This window comes from Notamacropus eugenii, chromosome 7, assembly GCF_028372415.1.
Source record: "Notamacropus eugenii isolate mMacEug1 chromosome 7, mMacEug1.pri_v2, whole genome shotgun sequence".
In the NCBI taxonomy this organism is placed as follows: Eukaryota; Metazoa; Chordata; class Mammalia; order Diprotodontia; family Macropodidae; genus Notamacropus; species Notamacropus eugenii.
In genome coordinates, this window is record NC_092878.1 from 81,621,254 (window position 1) to 81,644,648 (window position 23,395).

Sequence of the window (23,395 nt, forward strand, 5' to 3'; positions counted from 1 at the left end):
CCCTTCTCAATATAACTGCTAGAGTATTTTTCCCAAAAGAATCTTATATCTGTTTTGTGAGTGAGAAAATGGAATATTTTACTTTTGACTCATATCCCCAGTACCCAACACAGTGCCTGGAACAAAGTAATCACTTAATAAATGTTTAGTGATTGACTAATCATATAGAAAAAGTGACTGATGCCACTATCTGTATGGCAGGAAATATTTTAAATACTTTTAATATTTAAATTTAAATATTTTAGGGTAACTGAATTGAACCATTTTAATATCAGAAACCCAAACCTGAAAATTTTAAGTTGAAAAACAAGAATCAAGTTCAGCAAGAAAACAGTGCTGTACAAAAACCAAAGCTTAATTTTCAAAGGTCAATAAGCTCTCTAATATCAGCCACCAAAATAGTGAATAATTTAAAGAGCATGAGTTAAGTATCACTCACTGCATTAGAAGAACTCATTAAAACATGTAATTCTTGCCATTGTAGTTAGCTTTATTGTCACTGAAATCTCTTTACCCATTTATCTCTTGGGACAAAGTTCTCTGATATTCAGATGTGAGTGTGGCCTACAGTTTAGTTGTGGTTCTTATAAAGAAATGGTGAAGTCAAGAGGCTAAAACAGAACCTTTTTTAATAGTATTTTTCCCAATTATACATAAAGACAATTTTTAACATTCATTATTTTTATTTTGAGTTCCATATTTTCTTCTTCCTTCCCTCATCTTTTCCTCCCTAAGACAGTAAGCAATTTGATATAGGTAAAATATGTGCAATCATGTAAGATATTTCCATATTAATCATGTGAAATCAGAGACACAGAAAAAGAAAAAAGACATGAAAAAATAAAGTGAAAAATAGTATACTTCAATTTGCATTTAGACTCCTCCAGTTCTTTCTCCAGGGTGAATAGCATTTTCCATCATTAGTCCTTTGGAACTAGCTTCAATCACTGTATTGCTGAGAACAGCTAAGTCATTCATAATTGATCATTGTATCATAGTGCTGTTACCATATACAGTGTTCTCTTGGTTTTATTCATGAAGTATAAAACTTAATTATCTGGTATAATTGTGTGAAGTTGTGATGTTCTGGAACAAGAGAACCCTCAAGTTCCATGATTAAGTTGCTGTCTCATTTTAACTTATTTATAAGCCAGCTAACTGGCCCTTGGAAATGAGCAGTCCAGATCCTGAGCAGTGCTGCTTGTATAAGAAAGACAAAAGTTAAAATAACTTTTACCTCTCATAAATCAGTCATTTGAGCATTCCCAGATGATGGCCAAGATGACACAAAATCAGTGTGGCTCAGTGTAGAGAGACGAGAGAACGTGGGATTAGATCCTGCCTCTGACTCTCACTGGCTAGATGGTCATGGCTATTTCTCTCAAACTCTGTAGCAGCAAGCACCCTGGCACATCCAAGATGGCCTGCTAGCACAAAGAAAAGCAATATTTGATTAGTCAACAATCTTCTTTAATCACGTATACCAACAGAGAAAATACAAACGGAGAATTAAAGACCAACAGATAGGGCTTCTAACTGTCTGACCATAAGCAATACATACATCACAAATCAACAGCAGATCCAACTGTCTGAGCATTACATTCATACATAGTCACCAGACAGAGAAGCACAAGCATCTGGGTTTTTGAAGCTGGCAGGAGAGCTCCTTAACAGCTCCCCAGAATTTCATCTGACACATGAACCTTCTTCCAAAGAGTAAGCTCCAAAGCAAATTCTCACTTCAGAATAAATATATATACACACTTTTCGGAGCCAGAGGGCATCATGACCCTGGTGACCCAGTGCCTCATTAAAAATTAACAAACAATGTGGCCTTTCCTACAAAACAAGCCTCCCCTAATGATGTTTCACTTAATAGACTCTACGTGAGGCCTATTAATGGATGGGGAAGATCTTTAACTCTCATTACAAGCCCTCTGAACCTCAGTTTCCTTACCTGTAGAATGAGAAAGTATCTAGTCCTTTCAGTAAATGTCCTATCCCCCAAATAGAACTTGCAGAACAGTGCAGGGCCTTAATTAAACTTTGTATCTTCCTCAAAAGAGTGTTTTCCACAGAGTAATCATTTAATAAATGTTTGTTGAAGGATCAATTTTAACAAGGTTAGCTGACAAATTTCTATGATATTTGGTATTTAATTTAAGAAAGTTCAAGAAAGTGAAATTTCTTTTAAAATGTCCTGTTATATTTTAAACATAAAAATGGAACGTTATATTTTATATATAAAAACGGAACTGTGATAAGAATGAAATGATTCCTCTGTAGTCAGAGGACCTGGGATCAAACCTCTAATATTTACCTTATGTCTGACTTTAGACTTCTCTGAACCTCAATTTTGTCATCTGTAAAATGAGGGAGTAGGATTAGATGTTTCCTAAGGTCCTTTTCATCTCTAGATCTATGATCATAAAATGGATCGATGTAGAACCATCTAGAACAGCTACTTCACAAGGTTGTTATGAGTCCTCAAGCAAGGGCGTGCTGGAGCCGGCTCATACAGGCTCTTGAGAGTCAGTTGTTAAATTTTCAATGTGAGCATTTATTTCTCAGAAATTAGCAAATGCTACAAATCAGGGATTTATTTATTGTGGGGTTTTTTTAATCATCTAGACTTAAGAAAGTGATGGGAAAAATGTTAACAATGCAAATTAAATTTTAAAAGTATGTCATGCATTTTGCAGGGAGCTGTTTATTAAATATTTACTATTTGTTGTTCTCAAGTGAGGTCATGTATGTATAGCACTGAGTAAACTTTAAATCTCTATAAGTGACCATGTGTATATTGAGTGAAAATAATAGATTATTTGTAAAGAATTATACATCCAAACCCTAATATCCTTGTGCTTTATCATTTCCAAGTTGGTGAAATAAGCTTTATATGTGATTTTTTTTTCTAAAAGAACTCTAACTCTGAGCAATCTGAAACATCCTATCTCTTACTGTATAAGCAAGCCAAAATGATACTTTAAACCTAGTAGTCGAGCATCAAGGTAACAGACACTCCTGAGAGAAAAAAAAAGCCATTAAGATATAGAAGCAAGTAGGTAGTATAGTGGATGGAGTGCTGAACTTCATTATCATTAAGATCTGAGTTTGAATTCAATCCCAGACACTTAGCTGTGTAAGTGAGAGTCACTTAACTTAGTCAAGTTATTTACTTTTTCTCAACCTCAGTTTTTTCATCTGTAAAATGGGGATAATAATAGTACTTATCTCCCAAAGTTGTTGTGAAGTTCAAATAAGTTCCTTATAAATTCCTTTCTAAACCTTAAAACACTATATAAATGCTACTGTTTATTATCATTATTGTTAAGATGCATTTAAAATTTTTTTCTTCCAGGAGCCAGTTCATCTGATTCTGATAGTGAAAGTTTAGCTTTCAAATCAAAAACTGGAGATATGCCACAGTAAGTACCTCCTCCCCACTATAGCATTCCCACCCCCACCATTATTAATTCCCTTAATAATATGGGGATAATCTCTGGAATGAAAAATGTCAATCAATGAACAGGGACAGACTGAAAATAAGTAATAGAGTAGGGATGACAAAGGTCAGATCTTTTGGAGGAGATGGGATGTAATCTGCCTTTTAGAACCTCTTGTGTCCTTTAAAACCGTATTTGTGAAGCCTTTTAATGCCTCCAGCTTACAGTATCCTCTACCCTTCAAGAACTATACTTTTTTCATATTTATTTTACATATATTTATGTATCATATGTGTGTATATATGCAAACATATAACTTAATGAATGCTTCTTTCATGTGAAATTTTTATATATTTTTTCAAATTATATGTAAAAACAATTTGTAACTTTCACTTTTTTAAATTTTGAATTCCAAATCCTCTCTCTTCCTTTCCTCCCCATTCCTTGAGACAGAAAGCAATTAGACATAGATTATACATGTGTATCATGCCAAAAATATTTCCACATTAGCCATGTTGCAAAAGAAAATACAGATACACACAAAAAAAAAAAACAAGAAAAATAAAGTTTTTTAACTGAATGCAGTTTCCATCTGCTGGAATTGTCTTGGATCATTGTACTGCCGAGAATAGCTAATCATTGTAACAGCAACAACCCCAGAATACACAGGAGGGCCTGCTGTACAAGTTCTTAGATCTGCTTTTCTAAAAAGAAAGCAACTTTTCAGAGGTCAACAATCACTTTAATCAAATATGTATGCCAGCAGAGAAAATACAAGAAGGACCCACAGACAGAGCTTCCAACTGTCTGACCATAGGCAATACATCTGTCTGTGTTCATCCTTCGTTGCTGAAGAAGACCATGCCATCAGAGAAATGATGACATGACTTGCACTTGACTTGGTTTTGAATTGAGGGAGGGTTGTGCAGGTCACGGACCAGCCTAACTTCTCCTAGAGAGCCATCTGAATCCAGTGACCAAATGTTCATCAAGATGACTAGGGATGACCCAGGATGAGGCAATTGGGGTTAAGTGACTTGCCCAAGGTCACACAGCTAGTGAGTGTCAAGTGTCTGAGGTGAGATTTGAACTCAGGTCCTCTTGACTCCTGCACTGGTGCTCTATCCACTGCACCACCTAGCTGCTCCAAGGCAATACATACATCATTACCAGAGAGAGAAACACCAACATCTGCGTTTTCAAAGCCAGGGGGCTTCTTTAACATGGCTGCTCAGAGTCTCATCTGGCACATGAACCTTCTTCCAAAAATTAATCCCCAAAGTAAAACCTCATCACAGAGTAAATATACTCTTTTCAGAGCCAGAGGGCATGATCCCTCATGACTCAGTGCCTCCTTAGAAATTAACAAAAGGTATTTGAGGCCTATTAATGGGCAGGAGAGCTCTTTAACTCTTCCCCACCACCACCATGAACTTTACATTAACAATTACACTCATTCACAATCAATCATTGTACAGTATTGCTTTTACTGTACCCTGGTTCTGCTCACTTCACTTTGCATCACTTCATGTCAGTCCTTCCAGGCTTTTCTGAGAGCCTCCTGCTCATCATTTCTTATAGTACAATAGTATTCCATCATAATCATATACCACAACTTGTTCAGCCACTTCCCCAATTAATGGGTGGCTCCTCAGTTTCCCACTCTTAGCCACCACAAAAAGAGCTGCTAATAAATATTTTTGAACAAATTGGTCCTTTTCACTTTTCTTTGAGGTCTTTGAGGTACAAACCTACTAGTGATATTTGCCCCCAGAATGGTTGGATCAGTTTACAGCTCTGCCAATGGTGCATTAGTGTCCCAATTTTTCCACATTCCCTTGTTTTTCTTTTCTATCATATTAGCCAATCTGATAGGTGTGGGATAGTACCTTAGAGTTATTATAATTTGCATATCTCTAATAAATAGTGATTTAGAGTATTTTCTTTTATGATTATAGATACTTTTGATTTCTTCTTCTAAAAATTGACCATTTCCTTTGACCATTTATCAGTTGGGGAATGATTCATATTCTTGTAAATTTGGCTCAATTATTTATACACTTGAGAAGTGAGACCTTGATCAGAGAAACTTGCTATTTAAAAATTCCCCAGTTTTCTTCTTTGCCTCATCTTGGCTGCATTGGTCTTGTTTGTGCAAAAACTTTTTTAATTTAATATAATCAAAATCATGCATTTTACATCCTGTAATGTTCTCTCTCTCTTGTTTGATCATAAATTCTTCCCTTACTTATAGATTTGACAGAGTGCTCCCTGATTGGCTTATGCTATTACCCTTTATGTCTAAATCATGTACCCATTTTGACCTTATGTTGATATATGGTGAGATGTTGGTCTATGCCTAGTTTCTTCCAAACTGCTTTCCAGTTTTCCCAGTAGTTTTTGTCGGATAGAGAGTTCTTAGGCCAAAAGCTTGAATCTTTGCATGTATCAAACACTAAATTATGATGTCATTTACTACTATGTATTGTATACCTAATCTATTCCATTGATCTATCACTCTGTTTCTTAGCCAGTATCAGATTGTTTTGAAGATTATTATTTTATAATTCAGTAAGAGATCTGATCCTGCTAGACCACCTTCTTTCACATGCTTGTTTGTTTTTTATTGATTCCCTTGATATCCTTGACCTTTTGTTCTTCAATTAATGCTTCTTGATTAATAGATATACTGTAGATAGAAAAATAGTCATTGAACCTGAAGTGAGTTTTCAAGAAGGTAAGAGGTAATAGTTTATTTTTAAAGGAGTCAAGTCAAGTATATCATCCATTAAAATCATTTCAAAGACAGTAGTATATAAATAGATATAGATTTCTTTCATAGTCTCTAGCTGTCTTATTTAGGGAGGTGAGAGAAGGAAGGAAGAAGCCATAAGATCTGCATAAAAAGCATTGCATTATCCAGAGTTTGTTCATATAAAACCTTGAAGGAGTCAGTGAAGAAACAATGTCTCCATTTCCTAGCTTTAATAAAGAGGAACAATATGATATAAAGTGCTGGACCTAGAGCCAGGAAGACCAGCCTTCAAATCCTGTCTCAGATATTTCCTATCAGTGTGACATTTGGCAGGTCATTTAACAACTCTGTTTCAGTTTCTTCATCTGTCAAATTAGAATAATATACTTCAAGTGCCTACCTCACTGGGTACTTGTGATGCTCAAGTAAAATAACTTACATAAAGTGTTATATAAATTTTAAAATACTTTATAAATATGAGTTATTCTTTTATGAGGAAAAAAGATAGGGATTCCAAAATATCATTTTTACAAAATTAACAGTTGGAACAATGACCAGCTGTTGGAAGATTTAGAAGAACAAACCAAAACTTTGAGACCCAAACTTATGATTCTAAACATTTGCTCACTGATGGAGATTGGAATTATGGCAGGTATTTTCTTATCCTTTAGAATTTATAAGTCAAATAACTCTTCTTTTGAGAATGGCTGAATTGTCTGTATCCTACTTCTCTACTGTGTCTCTTGTGCTAAAAGTCTACAATAATCCATTCAAACCTTATAAAAAGAATTAAAGTTTGATTAAAATTTCATTGCATTTTGTTAAATTATTTTATTATTAAATGTTATTAAATTATTAAAATTTGACTGACAGATTCCCATTGCTGAGGCACATTTTATTTTCAATGTGTAAACTGAAATTTAAGCTCATCCTACTATATCACCCACAAAGACAAGTTAGGAAAAAAAACACATTTCAATGCAATGAATCCTTGCAAAATTTATCACTGACAGTTTGTTTTCCCATATTTCCAGAGCCCAAAAGAAAACAACCTCGGTTTCCTTAACAATAGGATCATCTTCCCCAAAGACTGGAGTGACTACAGCCGTAATTCAGCCAATCTCTGTTCCTGTTCAGCAGGTATGTCTACCCTATAACCACACCCCACCAGCACTATAGCTTCATTATATTAGTTATATATTATTATATATATATTATTATTATATATTATTATATATATTATATATAATATATACTATATTTTATTATAATATAACTATATTATATTAGTTCCTTAATATAATATAATGGTCATTCTGATATTCTATTTAAGATGTACTGGGATTTTACTAATATAATGAATTGCAACAAAAAGCAAAAGGGAAATAATGTTCCTTCCTTTCAGTCATTTAATTCCTAAACATGTTACCCATTAGATATTTTTTCCATTGGGAGCTCCTCTTCTCAACTAGCAGATACCTGAAAAACTGGAATCTATTCCTAAACAAACAATTTCACAGGTTACATAAAGCATTTAGCTGAATCTCAGAAATAGGAATCCCAAAAATATAAGTACACATGACCATTTTTCCCATCCTCCACAAGGAGCTACACAAGTAGTAAAATTAACAATCAACAATATTTTCTTGCATGAATTTGTACACTTTTGCCAGAGGTGTAACTAGGATGAGGCCATTAGGATTTTGACTCAAGATTCTAATATCCAGGATGATATATTTTCTTGTGAGGAAAGTCAGCTGACTTGGTACTTCTTGGAGATCACTGTTCCCACATGTCACTTTTGTCTTCCATGAGTCTACTTCAAGTGTCATGACATTGTTCCGTTACACCACCCTAATTCAGCTGCTTCTCTCCTGGGGACTTGCCTTCAAGTCCCCAGGACTTGCCTATGTGAGGGCTGTTTTCTTGCCAGCACAACTTCAACCACTGCTGGATTTTACCCTATCCTGCCACCCCTCGTCTTATTTACTGTGGGACTCTAGTACCCCAGCTCCCTCACTCTCACTTCCCATCCTCCTTGCCCTTTCCAACCTTCCTTCCTCAAAGAATCCCTAGTTGCAATTCTTTTATTTTCCTTCATTAAATTTTCAATGGAGAGGAAAAGGATAAACTATTTATAATTACAGCCAGTCTAAGAGATGGGAAGTTTGCTTTTTAAAAGAAATAAACAGTATTAAAATCAAAGTATCAGAGTACCATGATGAATATTCCTTTTAAAGATGATCTGCCATTTCTTACAAAAGGTCTGTCTTCATTCTCTTAAACTGTAAAATCATCCTTAATCATGGGCTTGTCTATAAAAGACAGGATTCTATCCATGCACGGCATTATCATTTGTTGAGAACTCATAAGCTACTTGGTGGCTATATTCCATGATACGTGAGATTTGCAGATCACAAGAGTACACACCCACTTTCTTCCGCAAACTTCAAATCTACATGTACATTTGGTTTTACTAGCATGGGCTCAAAAATTCATTTACTAATTAATCTATTGATTGAGAAGGAGATTCAAAATAGAAGTTATCCCCAAAATCCTACAGATAAATCAGAATGGGGCACTGGAAAGAGCACTGAAGTTAGAGTCATGGGACCTGAATTCACTTCCAAGCTGTCGTACTTATGACTCCTTGGACAAGTCATTAACCTCTACGTACCTTGGTTTCATCATTTGTAAAAAAAAACAAAAAACTAGATGGCCTTTGATGTCCTTTCCAGCTCTAGATTCCTGATTCTGTTATTCTTCATAACTTTTATGCAATGTTAAATATGTTACATTAACAACTAACTGATCTGCAGCTTAGAGTCTTAGCCAGTTGTCTGTTGTACCAAGTAAAGATAATAATAATTATTGTTGTTGGCATTTATTTAACACTTTAAAGTTTCCAGAGCATTTTGTATGTATTAAATGCTCACAACATTCTCTTGAACTAGATACTATTATTTTCACCACTCTGCAGAAAAAGAACCAAAGTCCCTGAGAGGTTAAGACTTTCCTAAGGTTGTATAGTGTGTACAGTTGTGAATAACAATTCTGCCTTCCTTCCATCCTCCCTTCATCCTTCTTCTCTTCTTTCCTCCTTCCCTTCATTTCTCCCTCTTTTTCTAATTTTCTCTCCTTTTCTTCTTCCCTTCCTTCTTTTTTCTCCCTTTCTTCCTTTCTAATTTCCTTCCTCTCTTCTCAAAAATCTTAGTACAGTTGGAAGCTTTAATAACTTAGAATTGCCCTTAGACTTTTGAGACACCCAGGAGTCTAGCCCAGGTTGTCCTAACTCCTAAATCAAAACTTCCTTCCTTTAAATATCTTGCCTTGCAACTCCACTGAATCTGTCAGCTACACCTATGTGATTCCCCACATAACTTCATAACAACCTAAGTAAGTTGTACACAAATAAAGTTTAGGAATGCATATCCCAAATCTAGATTTTGAGAAAGTTAGGCTAATGCAAAATACATACTCGTTTCTGTCTTTCTTTTCAACAAATTCAGAAATCCCACCATTTTTCCTTGTGGGCATTGCCACTCAATGGGAATTGTGATACTTTCTTTTCTTGGGTAACAATAAAAACAAAATCGTTCTCTCCATTACCCGCTTCTAAGAATGACTGTGAATATTACATTTCAAATCGTTAAATGTAAGGTAATTAACTTCTTTCTAATACTAATGCAATGAACTTGATTATTTTTAATAACCAGCTCTAGACCCTGTTTGAATATATATGCACGTAGACTATCATGAATTTGAGAACTAAGGAAATAAAATTCTTGTAGGTTCCCAAACCCAAAATCCTTTTGGAAAAAACTTTTAAACACACAATTCCCCCAAGAAGAAATATTTTGCTATTAATATCTTAATTATTAGAGTGTGGCAGACGTACATTGGGTAAAAGGTAGTAGGTTTGGATTCTTGGAACAGCTTAGGAGCATCAGCTATAGCAGGGGTTTCTATAGGGCTAGATTGCCAGATGAAAGCATTGTCCTTCCTCTCCCCCAACCCCCATCCTCAACCATATGTGTATTTAACATTGTGATCAATCAGATTTTGATTTTTCAGGTTCAAAGTCCCACTTCATATCTCTGCCGACTAGATGGAGCCAATTCTGCATGTACTCCTCCCGTTTTTACAAAGGTTTGATATCTGCTATGCTCATTCTATATGTGTTTGTTTTTGTCCCTGGCACAAGTTGGATATAGGATAACACTGGATTTAGAAGCAAAATCAACAGCTCCATAGTATCTTAGGAGAACATTTTTTAACATATGTGCTAATGACCCTTTTGTAGCCAAGTTAACCAGTATTTATTGAGCACTTATTATGTATATAGAACTCTGTCAAGTACTGTAGAAGTATAAGGAAAAACAGCCATGAAAATATTTCCCATATGATATGTTTCCCATATAATGGTGAATGCATCCATGGATTATAAAATCTGTGCCTCTTTAATGAAATATCTCCTAAGCAAAATGAGTATTTATCTTCTTAAATTAAATAAGATATATAGAGAAAAATATATACAAAGAACAATGGGAGACCAATGGATTTAGAACTGGAAGGAACCTCAGAAACCTAGTACAACCCCCTCACATACAGATGAGGAAATTGAGGCCAAACACAGTTGTCTGACATACCTTGGTCACACAGGTAGTAAAAAACAGAAAATTCAAACCAATCTGGGGCTTGTAGCTCCAAATTCAGGGCCATTTCCACTGACTGTGCCCATGAATTATGTGGCAGATTGTTTGGCACAGACTAGAAGTGCAAAAGGAATTTTAGAAAATTGGCTATTGAAGGCAGAACAACTCTGAAGGAAAAGAATAATTATCTCTGATCCATCAAGAAACTGTCCATGCCACATTGTGAGTCAGTTCTATGGTTTCTTGGTCTGCCAGAGAGATTCAGAAAAACCATTTCCCCTACCAAGGAGCCAAGTTGTTAACCAATGTTTTGACTGCCTCCAGTGCCTTGGAATCTGTGGTGAATGCATCCATGGTTTATAGAATCTATGCCTCTTTAATGAAACATCTCCTAAGCAAAATGAATATCTGTCTTCTTAAAATGATCTCAAAAGATGATTTAGTGCCTCAAAAGACTCAAAAATTAAAATTATTTACCTCTTGTTTAAAATCTACACTAGATCTAGGGTTGTAGAATCCATCTAGCCCAATCCTCTCATCTTACAGATGAGAAATGTTAAGAGCCAAAAAGATAGCAAATAGAAGAGCAAGAACATGGACCCAGGAGCTCTAACTCCAGAAACACCACCACACCATGCTGCCTCTCACATAAGAAACTGATTTTGATAGTCCAACCCCCATGAGCAACACTTACCCTGAAATGATCCCTTCTGGGGAACTTGTCCCCCTGACATAAAATTGAATGAAACTAAAAGGTTCCCCATAAGAAACAGAATGTGTTACCACGACCTGGAAGATAGGTCAAGATGAGGAGCAGGAGGACAGCAGATGTAATCAGTCAGCTTAACATGAGTCCATGGCCAACTTGCAAAAGGAGAGCAAGCTGAAGCGTCAGGGCCAATATTTCTAAACTGGCTCTATACTGTAGAGTCATTAGAAGAGAGAGCAAACTATCCAGGTGATAACTGTCTGTGACAAAATAGTGTAGCTCTCAGAAGTTTGATTCCTGGATGGCTATCCTTGAGTGTCTCTGTTCCCTTATTTGTATATATTTCTGGGCAAAGTCTATGCTATCAATTGTTGTAAGTCTTAAGGAATAACATGTATTGAAAGTATGGGCAATGACAACATTGTCACAAGGTCATTTGACAGCTTCATCATTGACAAATCTGAGTTCTCTGTTACCCTGTTCCAGAGGGTTACAGACTGTGATAATCAGAAGTTATGGAAATTTTATATAAATGTGTCTTTGTGAATAATCAGAAATGGTAAATAAGAATGCATTATTTCACTCAGAAGTCTCACAAATGATCCACATTTCCAAAGATTTTGCCAAACTTTCTCCACTGCCACCACATACCCTTGTCTAGATTGAGCCTTCCAGAACACACTATTCAAAGGTTCTTATTCTTAGAAGGCTTACAGATATAGAGAGGCCATTTGTCAAATGGTTTCCTTTTCCAGGATGTAAGTAATAGTGCAACTCTTAATACAAAGTCTTCCAGTTGATCTGTATACAATATTCCTCCCCAAAAATTATTGCTTACCTTTTAGTGGCTCCTCATATTTCAGTGGCATTTATCAGGTACAGTGTCCTTTTATCCAGCTTAAGTAATGAAACTAATGCCATTTACATTTAGTTTAAGTAGGCTCCAATGTATGGACTAAGAGTTTCTGATTTCCCTTCTTAGCCAGTGTTAGAGACAGATAAGTAAGGGGAAAGGATGTATTTTATTTTTTGCACTTTTAGATTTTTGATATCATGCACAAAAGATCTACCTCTTCCATTATACCTTCAGAACTAACTTCCCTTCTTATCTAGGTAAGGTTTACTTAAGCTTCTTTATGGTGGTCCCACAATTCAGTGCACTGTTGCCTTACTAAAACCTGGAAAATAAAACTATACCAAATTACCCTCTTCCTCAAGAATCCTGTACCTGGGAGTGGAGAGTACATACTGAGGAGAAAAGGAGGAAGAGGGGGGAAAAAAAGAATTGTGCTTGTTAGAAACTAAACTGACTTTCCATTGTGTAAACTTTGAGTTTTGTTTTTATGGAAATCTGTGTTAACTCTGAATGCAGTCTTTATAGAAAGAGGTTTGCATTCCAGTTGCCTGGTGACTTGAGGAGCAATAGGGTAAGAGAGGATTAATTAGAAAGATAAGGATTGAATTAATAAATGTGTTTTACAAAATTCAGTGAAAATTATAAAGTCAGAACAAATTCATATTTTTCATCATTTATGATATTCAAAAACCATTTGAAAAAGCAGTTTACCAATGTAATTAAATTAGTTTTTAGAAAAACCTGATGATCTGCTGGTTTAATTTCCACTTGACTCACCAGTTATTTTTTTGTGACCTATTTTTTTCATTTTTCTGTATTATGATTGCTTCTTTTCTTGTATTTAATTGAGGAGGGAAAAGACAAAAGTTTGATTGGAAGCATTTCCTTAAAATTTCAGGAACTGCAAAATATAACAGCCTCAGAGGGACAAGTGGTTGTCCTGGAGTGCCGGGTCAGAGGAGCACCCCCACTGCAAGTCACGTGGTTTCGGGAAAACGTTGAAATTCAGGACTCTCCTGACTTTCGGATTTTACAGAAAAGTAAGTGAAAGGGAACTGCTTGAGGTACATGAGTGATTAAGTGATGTGTCCAGGATGCCTTAGCTAGTAAAAGTCAGGAACAAGACTCATACATAAGTATGTGAGTCAGCCAACATTTGTGAAGCATCTACTATGTGCCAGGAATGATGTGCAGTATGTATGTGCATGTGCATGTGTGTCCTGTACATCTGTGTGCACAGATGTGTATGAATATGTGTGTTCATGTGTGCATGTGTGCACATATGTGTGTTGTATGCATTCGTGGACATATGTATGGGTGTGGGTGTGCATTGTGTGAATGCATGTGTATGTGTAGGAAGAAAGGCAGCATAGAATCATGGCTAAAAAACTGGTCTCAGAGTCATGAAGATCTGGGTTCAAGTTCTGCCTCTGACTATGTGAACCTAACAATCTCTCCATGCCCTCAAAAATCTCTCAGGATATAGATTCTTAACCTGAAGGTCCATGGACCGTAAGGCATCTGTGGTTAGATTTAAGCAGGCTTGTGAACTTGGATGGGGAAATGTTCTGATAACTATTTGGATGTAATTAGTGTCCTTTGTAATTGTATGTATTTTATCTAATGCATTTAAAAACATTATTCAAAAAAGCAGTCCATAGGCTTCACCAGACTACTTAGGGGTCCATGACACACAAAAGGTTAAGAATGCATGCTCTAAATATATTAGCTGCAAAACAATTGCTGATCTGCATCTTCTCTGAGATTGAGAGAGAGAGAGAGAGAGAGAAAGAGATGGATGAAAAAAGAAAAAAGGGAAGGAAGGAAAGAAGGAAGGAAGAAAGGAAGGAGGGAAGGAAAGAAGGAAGACATTTTGAGCAGTGCAAAGGTCATCAAAAGGATAGGGGTGCTTAAAATATAAATGTAACCTATTCTAATAGTTTTTCTTCCCTTTCTTTTTCCCTGATGTGACAAGCAGAACCTCGATCCACAGCTGAGCCTGGTAAGAATCAGTTTTCTTAAATTGTCTTTCCACATTCAGTAGTTCTTTGTATCTGTACTGAAGACATAAGGAGAACAGCGTTTTTGCTACACATGAGTAATGTGAAATCCCTTAAAGATAATCTTGTTATTATGGGGCTTGTACGCTGTGTTTTACATCAACTATGTTATTGGTTTTTTTAAAAAAAAAGTCTCATTTGGACAAGGGAGGGAGAGTCCAACAATTTAACAGTGTTAAAAAAAAATTTTTAAATAGTAATCTTTGTATTTAGAAAGCTAATTAAGCTAATGATAAAAAACAATTCTCCTGAAATTCCTATGCAAAAATTCTATTACACAGTTACATAAACCCAAACCACTAAGTACTAGTCTTTCCATCTCAGTTGTGTTTCTCAAATGTAAGCAGAACTGGCATGCCCAGCCTGTGTGTTCTCAGTACATATTTCCATAAACTCTTACCATTCCACAATTATGAAAAAGCCTTCTTGCCCCTGGATTCTCTTTGAACCCTTAGGTCATTGTACCTCATTAGAGATCTATGCTGTCCCACTGCATTTAGTTCAGAAGTTTAGGCATCCAATGCCTAACCCACAACAGATCACCTAATTATCCCCTAGGGATAAAAAAAAAAAGTCTCAAAAAGTGTGGGAAGATTTTACCTAAAGGTTCCAAGAGGATATAATTCTCAAAGACACCATATTTTTGCCTTGTTCCCTTCCATCCCCACTTTCTCAACTTCCTCAGCAAAGTCATCATGTGTATGTGTGTGTGAGTGTGTGTGTGTGTGTGTGTGTGTGTGTGTGTGTATGTGAAGGGGAAAAGTTGTTGTTTTTCCACAGCTGTCTCTTTACCTTGTTCTCTTACTCAAACTTCAAGATTTATTATAGACAGCGGTAGCTCAGATGCATTGTTACAGTAGGTGCCTGAAATGCTAACATCTTAGACTTGTGGGTTTTTTTTTTAAATCATAGCCTCTGCTGATCAGAAGGTAAACATTAATGCATGCTAAGTAATGGCCTTAGGAAAAAGCTGAAATTGATCCATTTTCTTGTCCCAAAACCCAGCTAGAGCGTGTCTTCCCACTATGTGTCAGTCACCACATGAAGTACTGCTTCTACTTTATGAATGTGTATAAATATACAGAGCTTCAAATTGTGGCATTGCAAAACACTGTTTTCTACTATATGGAACTAATTGCTGGGGCACTATCTACTCCATGATGCATGATCTAATATGGAAATCCTACCAGGAGTGAAGTCATGTAGGCATCTTTTATATAAAGTGTGTAACAACTTTTAAACAAACTCTTAAAGTTTGATAAATTCCAGAGTAGAAGCCAAATATCCCCATTGCTCCCTAGGGGATTATTTTAATGGGAAAGGGGAAGGAAAGAGAATTAGCTAGAATTTTATGTCCTTTTGTTGTCTATATATGAAAAAAACTAAAATGTTTGGCCTGAGAGAACTGCTACTGGAACTAATTAGGCCAACTGATGGTATTGTTTTTTTAGATTTTTAACAGAACCATGTGTTTACTTTTTTCATAAAAGTATCATCCTTTGTAGCTATCTCTGCTTTGTAGGTGTTCTGGGAACAATTGTTGATGATGTAGGAACTTGCTTCAAAAATTTCAAAGCAACAATCAGTTGATAAACTCATATTACTTGTTTAAAATTCAAACCTTGGTTGCAATAGATGAGATTGTTTTGAAATAAAAGCAATCTGAAAACTGGATAAGAAATAGTAGCTTTAGGAGAGAAAAGCAAAATGCCCAGAAAATAAGTAATGATGCTGGATAATGTGGTTGTATAAATTTGGGACTGATTGAACAACTAGACCCAATGAATCATGTTAAAGAAGAATTTGTAAGGTTTCAGTGGAGAGACACAATGCTCTATCTCTCTAATCAATAAGTCTTCATTAAGTGCCTACTGTGTGTCAAGAACTGTGGTACAATTACATACAACCAAACAAGCTCTACTTGCAAGCAGCTGATATTCAAATGTTCAAAAATTCAAATATCCAAATCCCTTTCTTTTCAACATTTTAATCAGTGACTTGGATGAAGATATAAATGTCATAGGCTTTTCAACTTGTAGATGATGCCAAATAGAACAGTAGATGTAATATATCAGATTACAGAATTGGACTGCAAAAGAAAATTGACAGAATTATGGAGTAAATCCAGTGAGATGACATTAATACAGATAAACATAATTGTATACTTAGACAAAAAATGAATGCAAAAGTTTAAGATGGGGAAAGGATATCTAGATAAAAATTCATGTCAATAAGAAATGGTGATTTTAGTGGACTAGAAGTTCAATGTAAGTAAGGAGTGAGCCTGAAAACCTGGCAGCCAGAAAAGCTAATGCATTTCTAGGCTGCATCAGCAAAAGCATAGTATCCATAATGAAAGAAGTTATAGCTCTGATGCCAAGATCAGGCCACATCTGGACTATTGTACATGGGTCTGGTTGCCACATTTTAAGAAGGCCATTGATAAGCAAAAGATTGTGCAAAGGAAGGCAACTAGGATAGTGAGTGGACTTAAAAATATACCATTTGAGAAGCAGCTGAAATTGAAAATTGAAAATATTTAGACTAGAAAAGAAAAGAGAAGGGACATGGTAACTGTTTTTAAGTTTTTGAAAGACTGTTAGGTGGAAGAGGGATTATATTTATTATAATTGACTCAAGATAAGTCTAGAAAAGGAAAAACTTCCTATCTATTAGAGCTGTCCCCAAATAGAGTGGACTGCCTTAGAAGTGGGTTAATTTGAACAGAAGGTTTTCAAGCTGACCCTTGTCAGGAATGTTGGAGAGGGAATTTTCCATAGAGGTGCAGGGTCAACTAGAAAGCCTGTGAGACCTCTGTCAGCTCTAAGACTGTATTCATAGATGATGATCACAAAGAGAGCTTCATACCAAAAGGAACACCTGCTCATGTCCACAGTCTTGGATGTTCATTCAATGAAGGCTTCCTGAACTTTATGGCACATTTTGAAAATGACTCTCTTAATGTGTTTCTCCTCCAAACAATACAGACGCTATCAATAGCCTGCCTTTCAGAAACTGCTTCCATATAAGGAACTGCTTTCAGCATGAAGTTACACAATAATGCAGAAAAAGACACACCATGGAAGGCTTGCAAACAATAGCTTTTCAGTAATTTATAAAGTATTTTCTCATATGTCTTCTTTTGTTCTTCTTTTCCACTCCCACTACAATCACCCAAGTTCCAGTCCTTGACTTTTGTAATGGCCTCCTAACTAGTTCTATGAGTAATCTCTCTCCTCCTCAGTCCCTTTCACCCCATTGACTGAAAAACCTTCTTAGTGTACAACTTATTACATAATTTCTTTATGCCAAGACTTTCCATTGGTTCATATTACCTACTGGAAAAAAAAAAAAGTATGAACTGCTGATTCTGGCATTTAAGACTCTTCAGAATTCTAACTCTCCAGCCTCAGCCAAATGAGATTATTCTCCATCCACCCTTCTCGTGCCATTGTCTCCTCTCTCAGAACCTTTGCATATGCTTTCATACCTAGAAAAGATTCCTCTCCCCACCCACCCAATCCATTGTCCCACTTTTTTCTCTCCCACCTTCTCTTCTTCCTATTTCTCTGACACTTTTCTTACCTCCATTCCTGCCTCAGCTTTTCGTTACCTGGACTTTTCCCTTGAACCTGTCTCTTCCTTCCTATATCCCAGTGAGTTGTATTTATCTTTCCCTGGCTTTGATTTTAAGCTCCTTTATGAATCTTGTCAAAATCCATGTTATATCTGTCTTGAATTTCCAGTCAACAAAATAAAGCCAACACAGTCTTTTATTTAAGTTGGTGCAGTATAAATGTTTGTTGACTTGGATTGAATTATTGAGTTCCTGTATCTCCTTCCGCATACTCTACACTTTCTTACTTAAGTTTTTTATTTGACTTGGTCTAAAAACATTTCAGAGAGAATTATTTCTTTAAACAATTTTCCATTTAAGTCACAGCAATAATAATCTCTGTGAATTAGCAATATTTGGTGCTACAAATATTTGGGGCATTTTTATGCATACTAAATACAATTTATAATCAATAGGGATTTAGATACAAAGTGCCTCACTCTGAAAGGGCAGCTAGGTGGTGCAGTGGATAGAGCACCAGTGCAGGAGTCAGGAGGACCTGAGTTCAAATCTCACCTCAGACACTTGACACTCACTAGCTGTGTGACCTTGGACAAGTCACTTAACTCCAGTTGCCTCATCCTGGTCATCTCCAGTCATCCTGATGAATATCTGGTCACTGGATTCAGATGGCTCTCTAGGAGAAGTGAGACTGGTGACCTGCACAGCCCTCCCTCACTCAAAACAAAGTCAAGTGCAAGTCATGTCATTATTTCTCTGATGGCATGGTCTTCTTCAGCAACGAAGGACGAACACACACACCTCACTCTGACTTTAGTCATTAGTCATATGTAATTTTTAGCACACTTTTCCAGATTGGTACTACTTGTTTTATGGTGAATTACTTAATGCTTTTGAAGGTGCTTTTAAAAATTAGAAAGTATAATATTGCATTCAGTGATAAATATGCCACATTAATCAATTAGCAAACATTTATTAAGTATCTACTGTGTTCCAGGGCCCTAGAGCAGGCACTGGAGATATAAAGACAAAATGAAAAAGGCCTTGGCCAATTTAAGGAATTTATATTCTAATGGTGGAGATACCACATTATATAAGAAGAAAATCCATGAGAAGAAAAAAATTAAGCAAAGGGGTGTTGATACACATTATGACTTATGTCAAATGTTTCATGTATCTTCAGCATAACCCAGATATTAATACAAATTTATATTTAAGAAATATTCTGGACACACTATACAAAACTGAAGGAATCTTTTAATACATAGTCAAATGTTTCCTTTCCCTACTCTGTTAACAAAAAACGCAAAATAAAAAAGATGTTAACGTGTTTCCTTTATCTGATAAATATATCCAATGAGGCATTTCATGTTTTAGGGAATAGAATATTGTCTAAATTTAACTAACTAATACATTTCCAAGAATAGGATCCTGTGTAAGTTATATTCTAGATGCATGAAGAAAAGACTGGCAGGTGGGGAATTAGGAAAGCCTGGACCAATGTTGTTTTCAAAAAGCTAAAATGTAGACAGCTTAAAGAATTACATAAAAGATTCATCATTAGTCATATATTGTGTTTCTTCATATTCTCTCTCTCTCTCCCTTCCCCCCCTTCCCTCTCTCCTTCCTTCCCTCCATCTGTCCCTCCCTCCCTCCCTTCCTCTATTTTTCTCCCTCTCTCCTTCTCCCTCCCTTCTTTCTTCTTTGCTCCCTCCCACTCCCCTCTTTATCTTCTCCCCTCCCCTCCCTCTTCTCTCGCTGCCTCATTCTCTTCCTCCTTCCACTCTAGTGCATAGATTATTATAAATTTCTAGATATGCTTATTATTCCTTGCCTGGAATTCACTGGTACCATGATGTAGCTTCTATAGATTAACAAATATGAGTGAAGGAAAGTAATAGCCAAGCTTGTCCCCATGAGCTCATGAAGCCTTGATATGATGTCCAAACAGACTTTTCTTGTCACTGCTGTATTTTATCTCTCTAATGTGTTTTACACTCCCTTCTTGTCTAGACGGAAGTCAGCTTGCATCACAAATCTTTCCAACTGTTTTGTGAATTAATAGCTAGTCAGCTTACTTGAGTCCAACATCCGTTTGTCAGATTACCTGCTCTGTGCTGCTGCCTTAACACTATAACTTCATACTGATTTAATCCTTCAAAGAACATTTTGCTCAGGGGGAGGAATAAGGCAAGCATCCCACTTGCCAGCCGTTGATGACTTGGCTATTACGCAGATGTCTGGATACAGTCATAAACTGTATTGAGTTACTATCTCACCACTGTCTAAAGGCATGGAGGAAGAAAAATGTCAAAAATAACTTTTCCTAATTGGCCAGGGAATCATACATATGCAAGCATAAGATCTCCTGCTTCCAGGGCAGCTCTCTGGAGACCAGTTCTGCTTGCCTTGGATTTTGCCAAGTAGACTCTAGGTTTGGAACTGCAAAGCAGAAAATAACCAAACTGTGCAATGGGCAAATTGTACTGAACAGGCAAATATCACTGTACTGAGTGTGTTGTGAAAAGGGAAAGATCACGAGGTACCCTGGTACATCTGAGTGTGGTGTCTTGGGTTCACTGGGCAATATCATATATTGGAAAGGATATTGACTCTGGAGTTAGAGGACCTAATCAAATGTCACTTCTCACACTAACTCTGTGACCTTAGGCAACTCAAATTCTCTCTCTGGGCTTTAGTTTCCTCATTTGTAAAACACAAGTCTTGGACTAAATGTCTCCTAAGTTCTCTTCCAGTTCTAGATTTACGTTCCTAATACTTGGACTGCTCTACTTTTATTAAATTATGGACCTATCTTCCTTAGACCTAGAAGAGAGAATCCTAAATCTAGAACTGACCTCAGGTTCTATTCCCAACTCTGATACTCAATAACTATGTGACTTTGGGGAAGTCACTTAACCACTTGATGACTTAATATTCTCATTTGTAAAAAGCCGATGGTAATACTTCACTGCCTACCTCACAGAACCGATGCTATTATTAGTATATATTAGCAACTCACAGCAGAGACTGAATCCCAGGTTTAGCAAAAGGAATAGAGAGGGGATATGATTATCTAAAATAGCTATTGAATAAGAGTTGTTTAGTCATTTCAGTTGTGTCTGACTCTTCAAGACCCCATTTTAAGGTTCTCATGGCAGAGATACTGGAGTGATTTGCCATTTTCTTCTGCAGCTCATTATACAGATGAGAAACTGAGGCAAACAGAGCAAGTGACTTGCTCAGGGTCACACAGTAGTAAGTGTTTGAGGCTGGACTTAAGCTCATGAAGTTGAGTCTCCCTTACTCCAAGCCCAGTGAACTATTATTGACTCACTGTATTCTCTTGAGAATAACAAGAATGAAATCTGCCCTTAAGGAAGAGGCACCAAGACTTACATATGAGAAAATTAAAGAATTATACAATATGTGTGTGTGTGTGTGTGTGTGACACTACAGTAGAAAGAACACTTGATTTGGAATAAGGGGACCTAGGTTCAAATCCCAGCTCTGCCATTTACTGGCTTTGTGACATTAGGCATATTATTTAGTCTCTTGAGTCTCAGTTTCATTATCTGTCAAATGTGAGATTGGACTTGATGACCTCTAAACTCTAAATCTATAATCCTACATAATAAAGTGATAAATGTAATATGAAGTGCCCAAAATGTTTGACACACAACCAAAGTGCCAGGATTGGTCAAGCCATTCTAGATTCATTGAAGATGATCTCCTAGAGAAGGCAGAACTGTAGCATGTTAGAGGAGAAAGGCCCTTAGAGAACACTTAGTCCATTTACACATAAAGAAAGAGGTTCAATTACTGGTACAGTGTCTGACCAATAATAAAGGGTAGGACCAAGACTAGAAACTAAACTTTCTAACTCCTGGCACTGCTTCTCTAATTATAATTAGGTAGGCTTTGGAGAGAGGCATATGGAAAGAAACCAGATGGAAAGAAAAAGGATAAATGTGGGAAGGAGCATGAAATGTAAACCATGTGCTTTCCATACAATCTTTATTTAGTGTGGTATAGAGGATAGGGCACTAGACTTGGAGCTAGGAAGCCCTAGGTTCAAATCCTGGCCCAGACACTTATTAGCTGTGTAACCTACTTAGCATCATTAATCCTTGTCTTCGGAAAATAATCTCTATTTACACATCATCATTCCTACTAAGATGTAGGAGGCCTCAAGACACAAAAGAATCACAGGTACCTAGTCTGCAGGGCGACTATTTCGCAAATCTTAAAGTGCTAAACAAATCAGAGGTATTAGTAGTGTTTTAAGCAGACAGTTTTTTAATATAGATTTATTCAATGGACCTATTTTTAAAGGATCACTGGAGTAAAAAATGTTTTTAAAAGTCTTAATTTGCAAAGAATTCACTTAAACTACCCTTTAAAAACTCTAAAGGAGAGAGTACAGATTTTGAGCTGCAAAGTCTAAATCAGGGGTTCTGAACACTTGTTGTGTCATGAACCCATTTGGCAGTCTGGCAAAACCTCAGAATAATGATGTGTGTTTTTTTAAAAACCCTCATAATTGAAGAAAATGCTGAATTTTAGTTGGAGATGGTGAAAATAAAGATGTGGAGATTTTTGTTATGAAAGTTCATAGACCCTCCTGGAATCTCTCCACAGACCCTTTAGTGAGTGGTATGTGCACCCCAAGTTAAAACCCGCAGTTCTAGTAGTTATTTTTGATAAAAAACAAAACAAAATGAAACCAGTGTATCTGATCCTTCTGAAGATAAATCATTATGAACAGTTACAACGGAAGGAGAAAGGTACTGGACACCCATGATGACATTGCCAAGTTAGTTTTATCTCAGAAAATGCTCAGGGTCATCAGAGAGAGAGAGAGAGAGAGAGAGAGAGAGAGAGAGAGAGAGAGAGAGAGAGAGAGAGAGAGAGATATGAGTAGTTGATCCAATCAAAGTTGATCTAATCATTACTGATAACCCAAGCTAGAACTAGAGGATAAAAAAATGGTTGAAGGCTTCTGGACAGATCCTATCTGTCTTACCTAATCTCTGTTAATCTGATGAATTCCAACAATTCAGTTCAACAGATGCCTATTAAATATTTGGTATTTGCACTATGCTGTCAGATACTAAGAATACAAACTCAAAAATGCAGCAGCCTCTGCCTTCAAGGAGATCACATTCTCCTAGAGGACTACAACATAGAAGTGTATCCAAAGAAATTAAAAGGGAGAAGCAGTAACAACTGGGAAAATTGGGAAAGGCCTACTGTAGGCACTGACCCTTGAGCTATGCTCTAAAGGAAACTGGGGAGTCAATGGAGTGCCTTTGAAGGAGGATTGCATTCCAGACC

At 36.4% G+C, this 23,395-nt stretch overlaps 1 protein-coding gene across 3 annotated transcripts in view; it reads left to right on the forward strand.

The window, feature by feature from the left end:
* Positions 1-23,395, forward strand: part of PALLD (palladin, cytoskeletal associated protein) — a 554,902-nt gene that overhangs the window by 252,482 nt on the left and 279,025 nt on the right. For all 3 annotated transcript variants that reach the window (XM_072623162.1, XM_072623155.1, XM_072623156.1), the window contains 5 exons: positions 3,362-3,428; positions 7,236-7,341; positions 10,276-10,350; positions 13,320-13,461; positions 14,400-14,423. In XM_072623162.1, the coding sequence (XP_072479263.1) occupies positions 3,362-3,428; positions 7,236-7,341; positions 10,276-10,350; positions 13,320-13,461; positions 14,400-14,423 (414 nt within the window). The remainder of the gene's footprint in view (positions 1-3,361; positions 3,429-7,235; positions 7,342-10,275; positions 10,351-13,319; positions 13,462-14,399; positions 14,424-23,395) is intronic.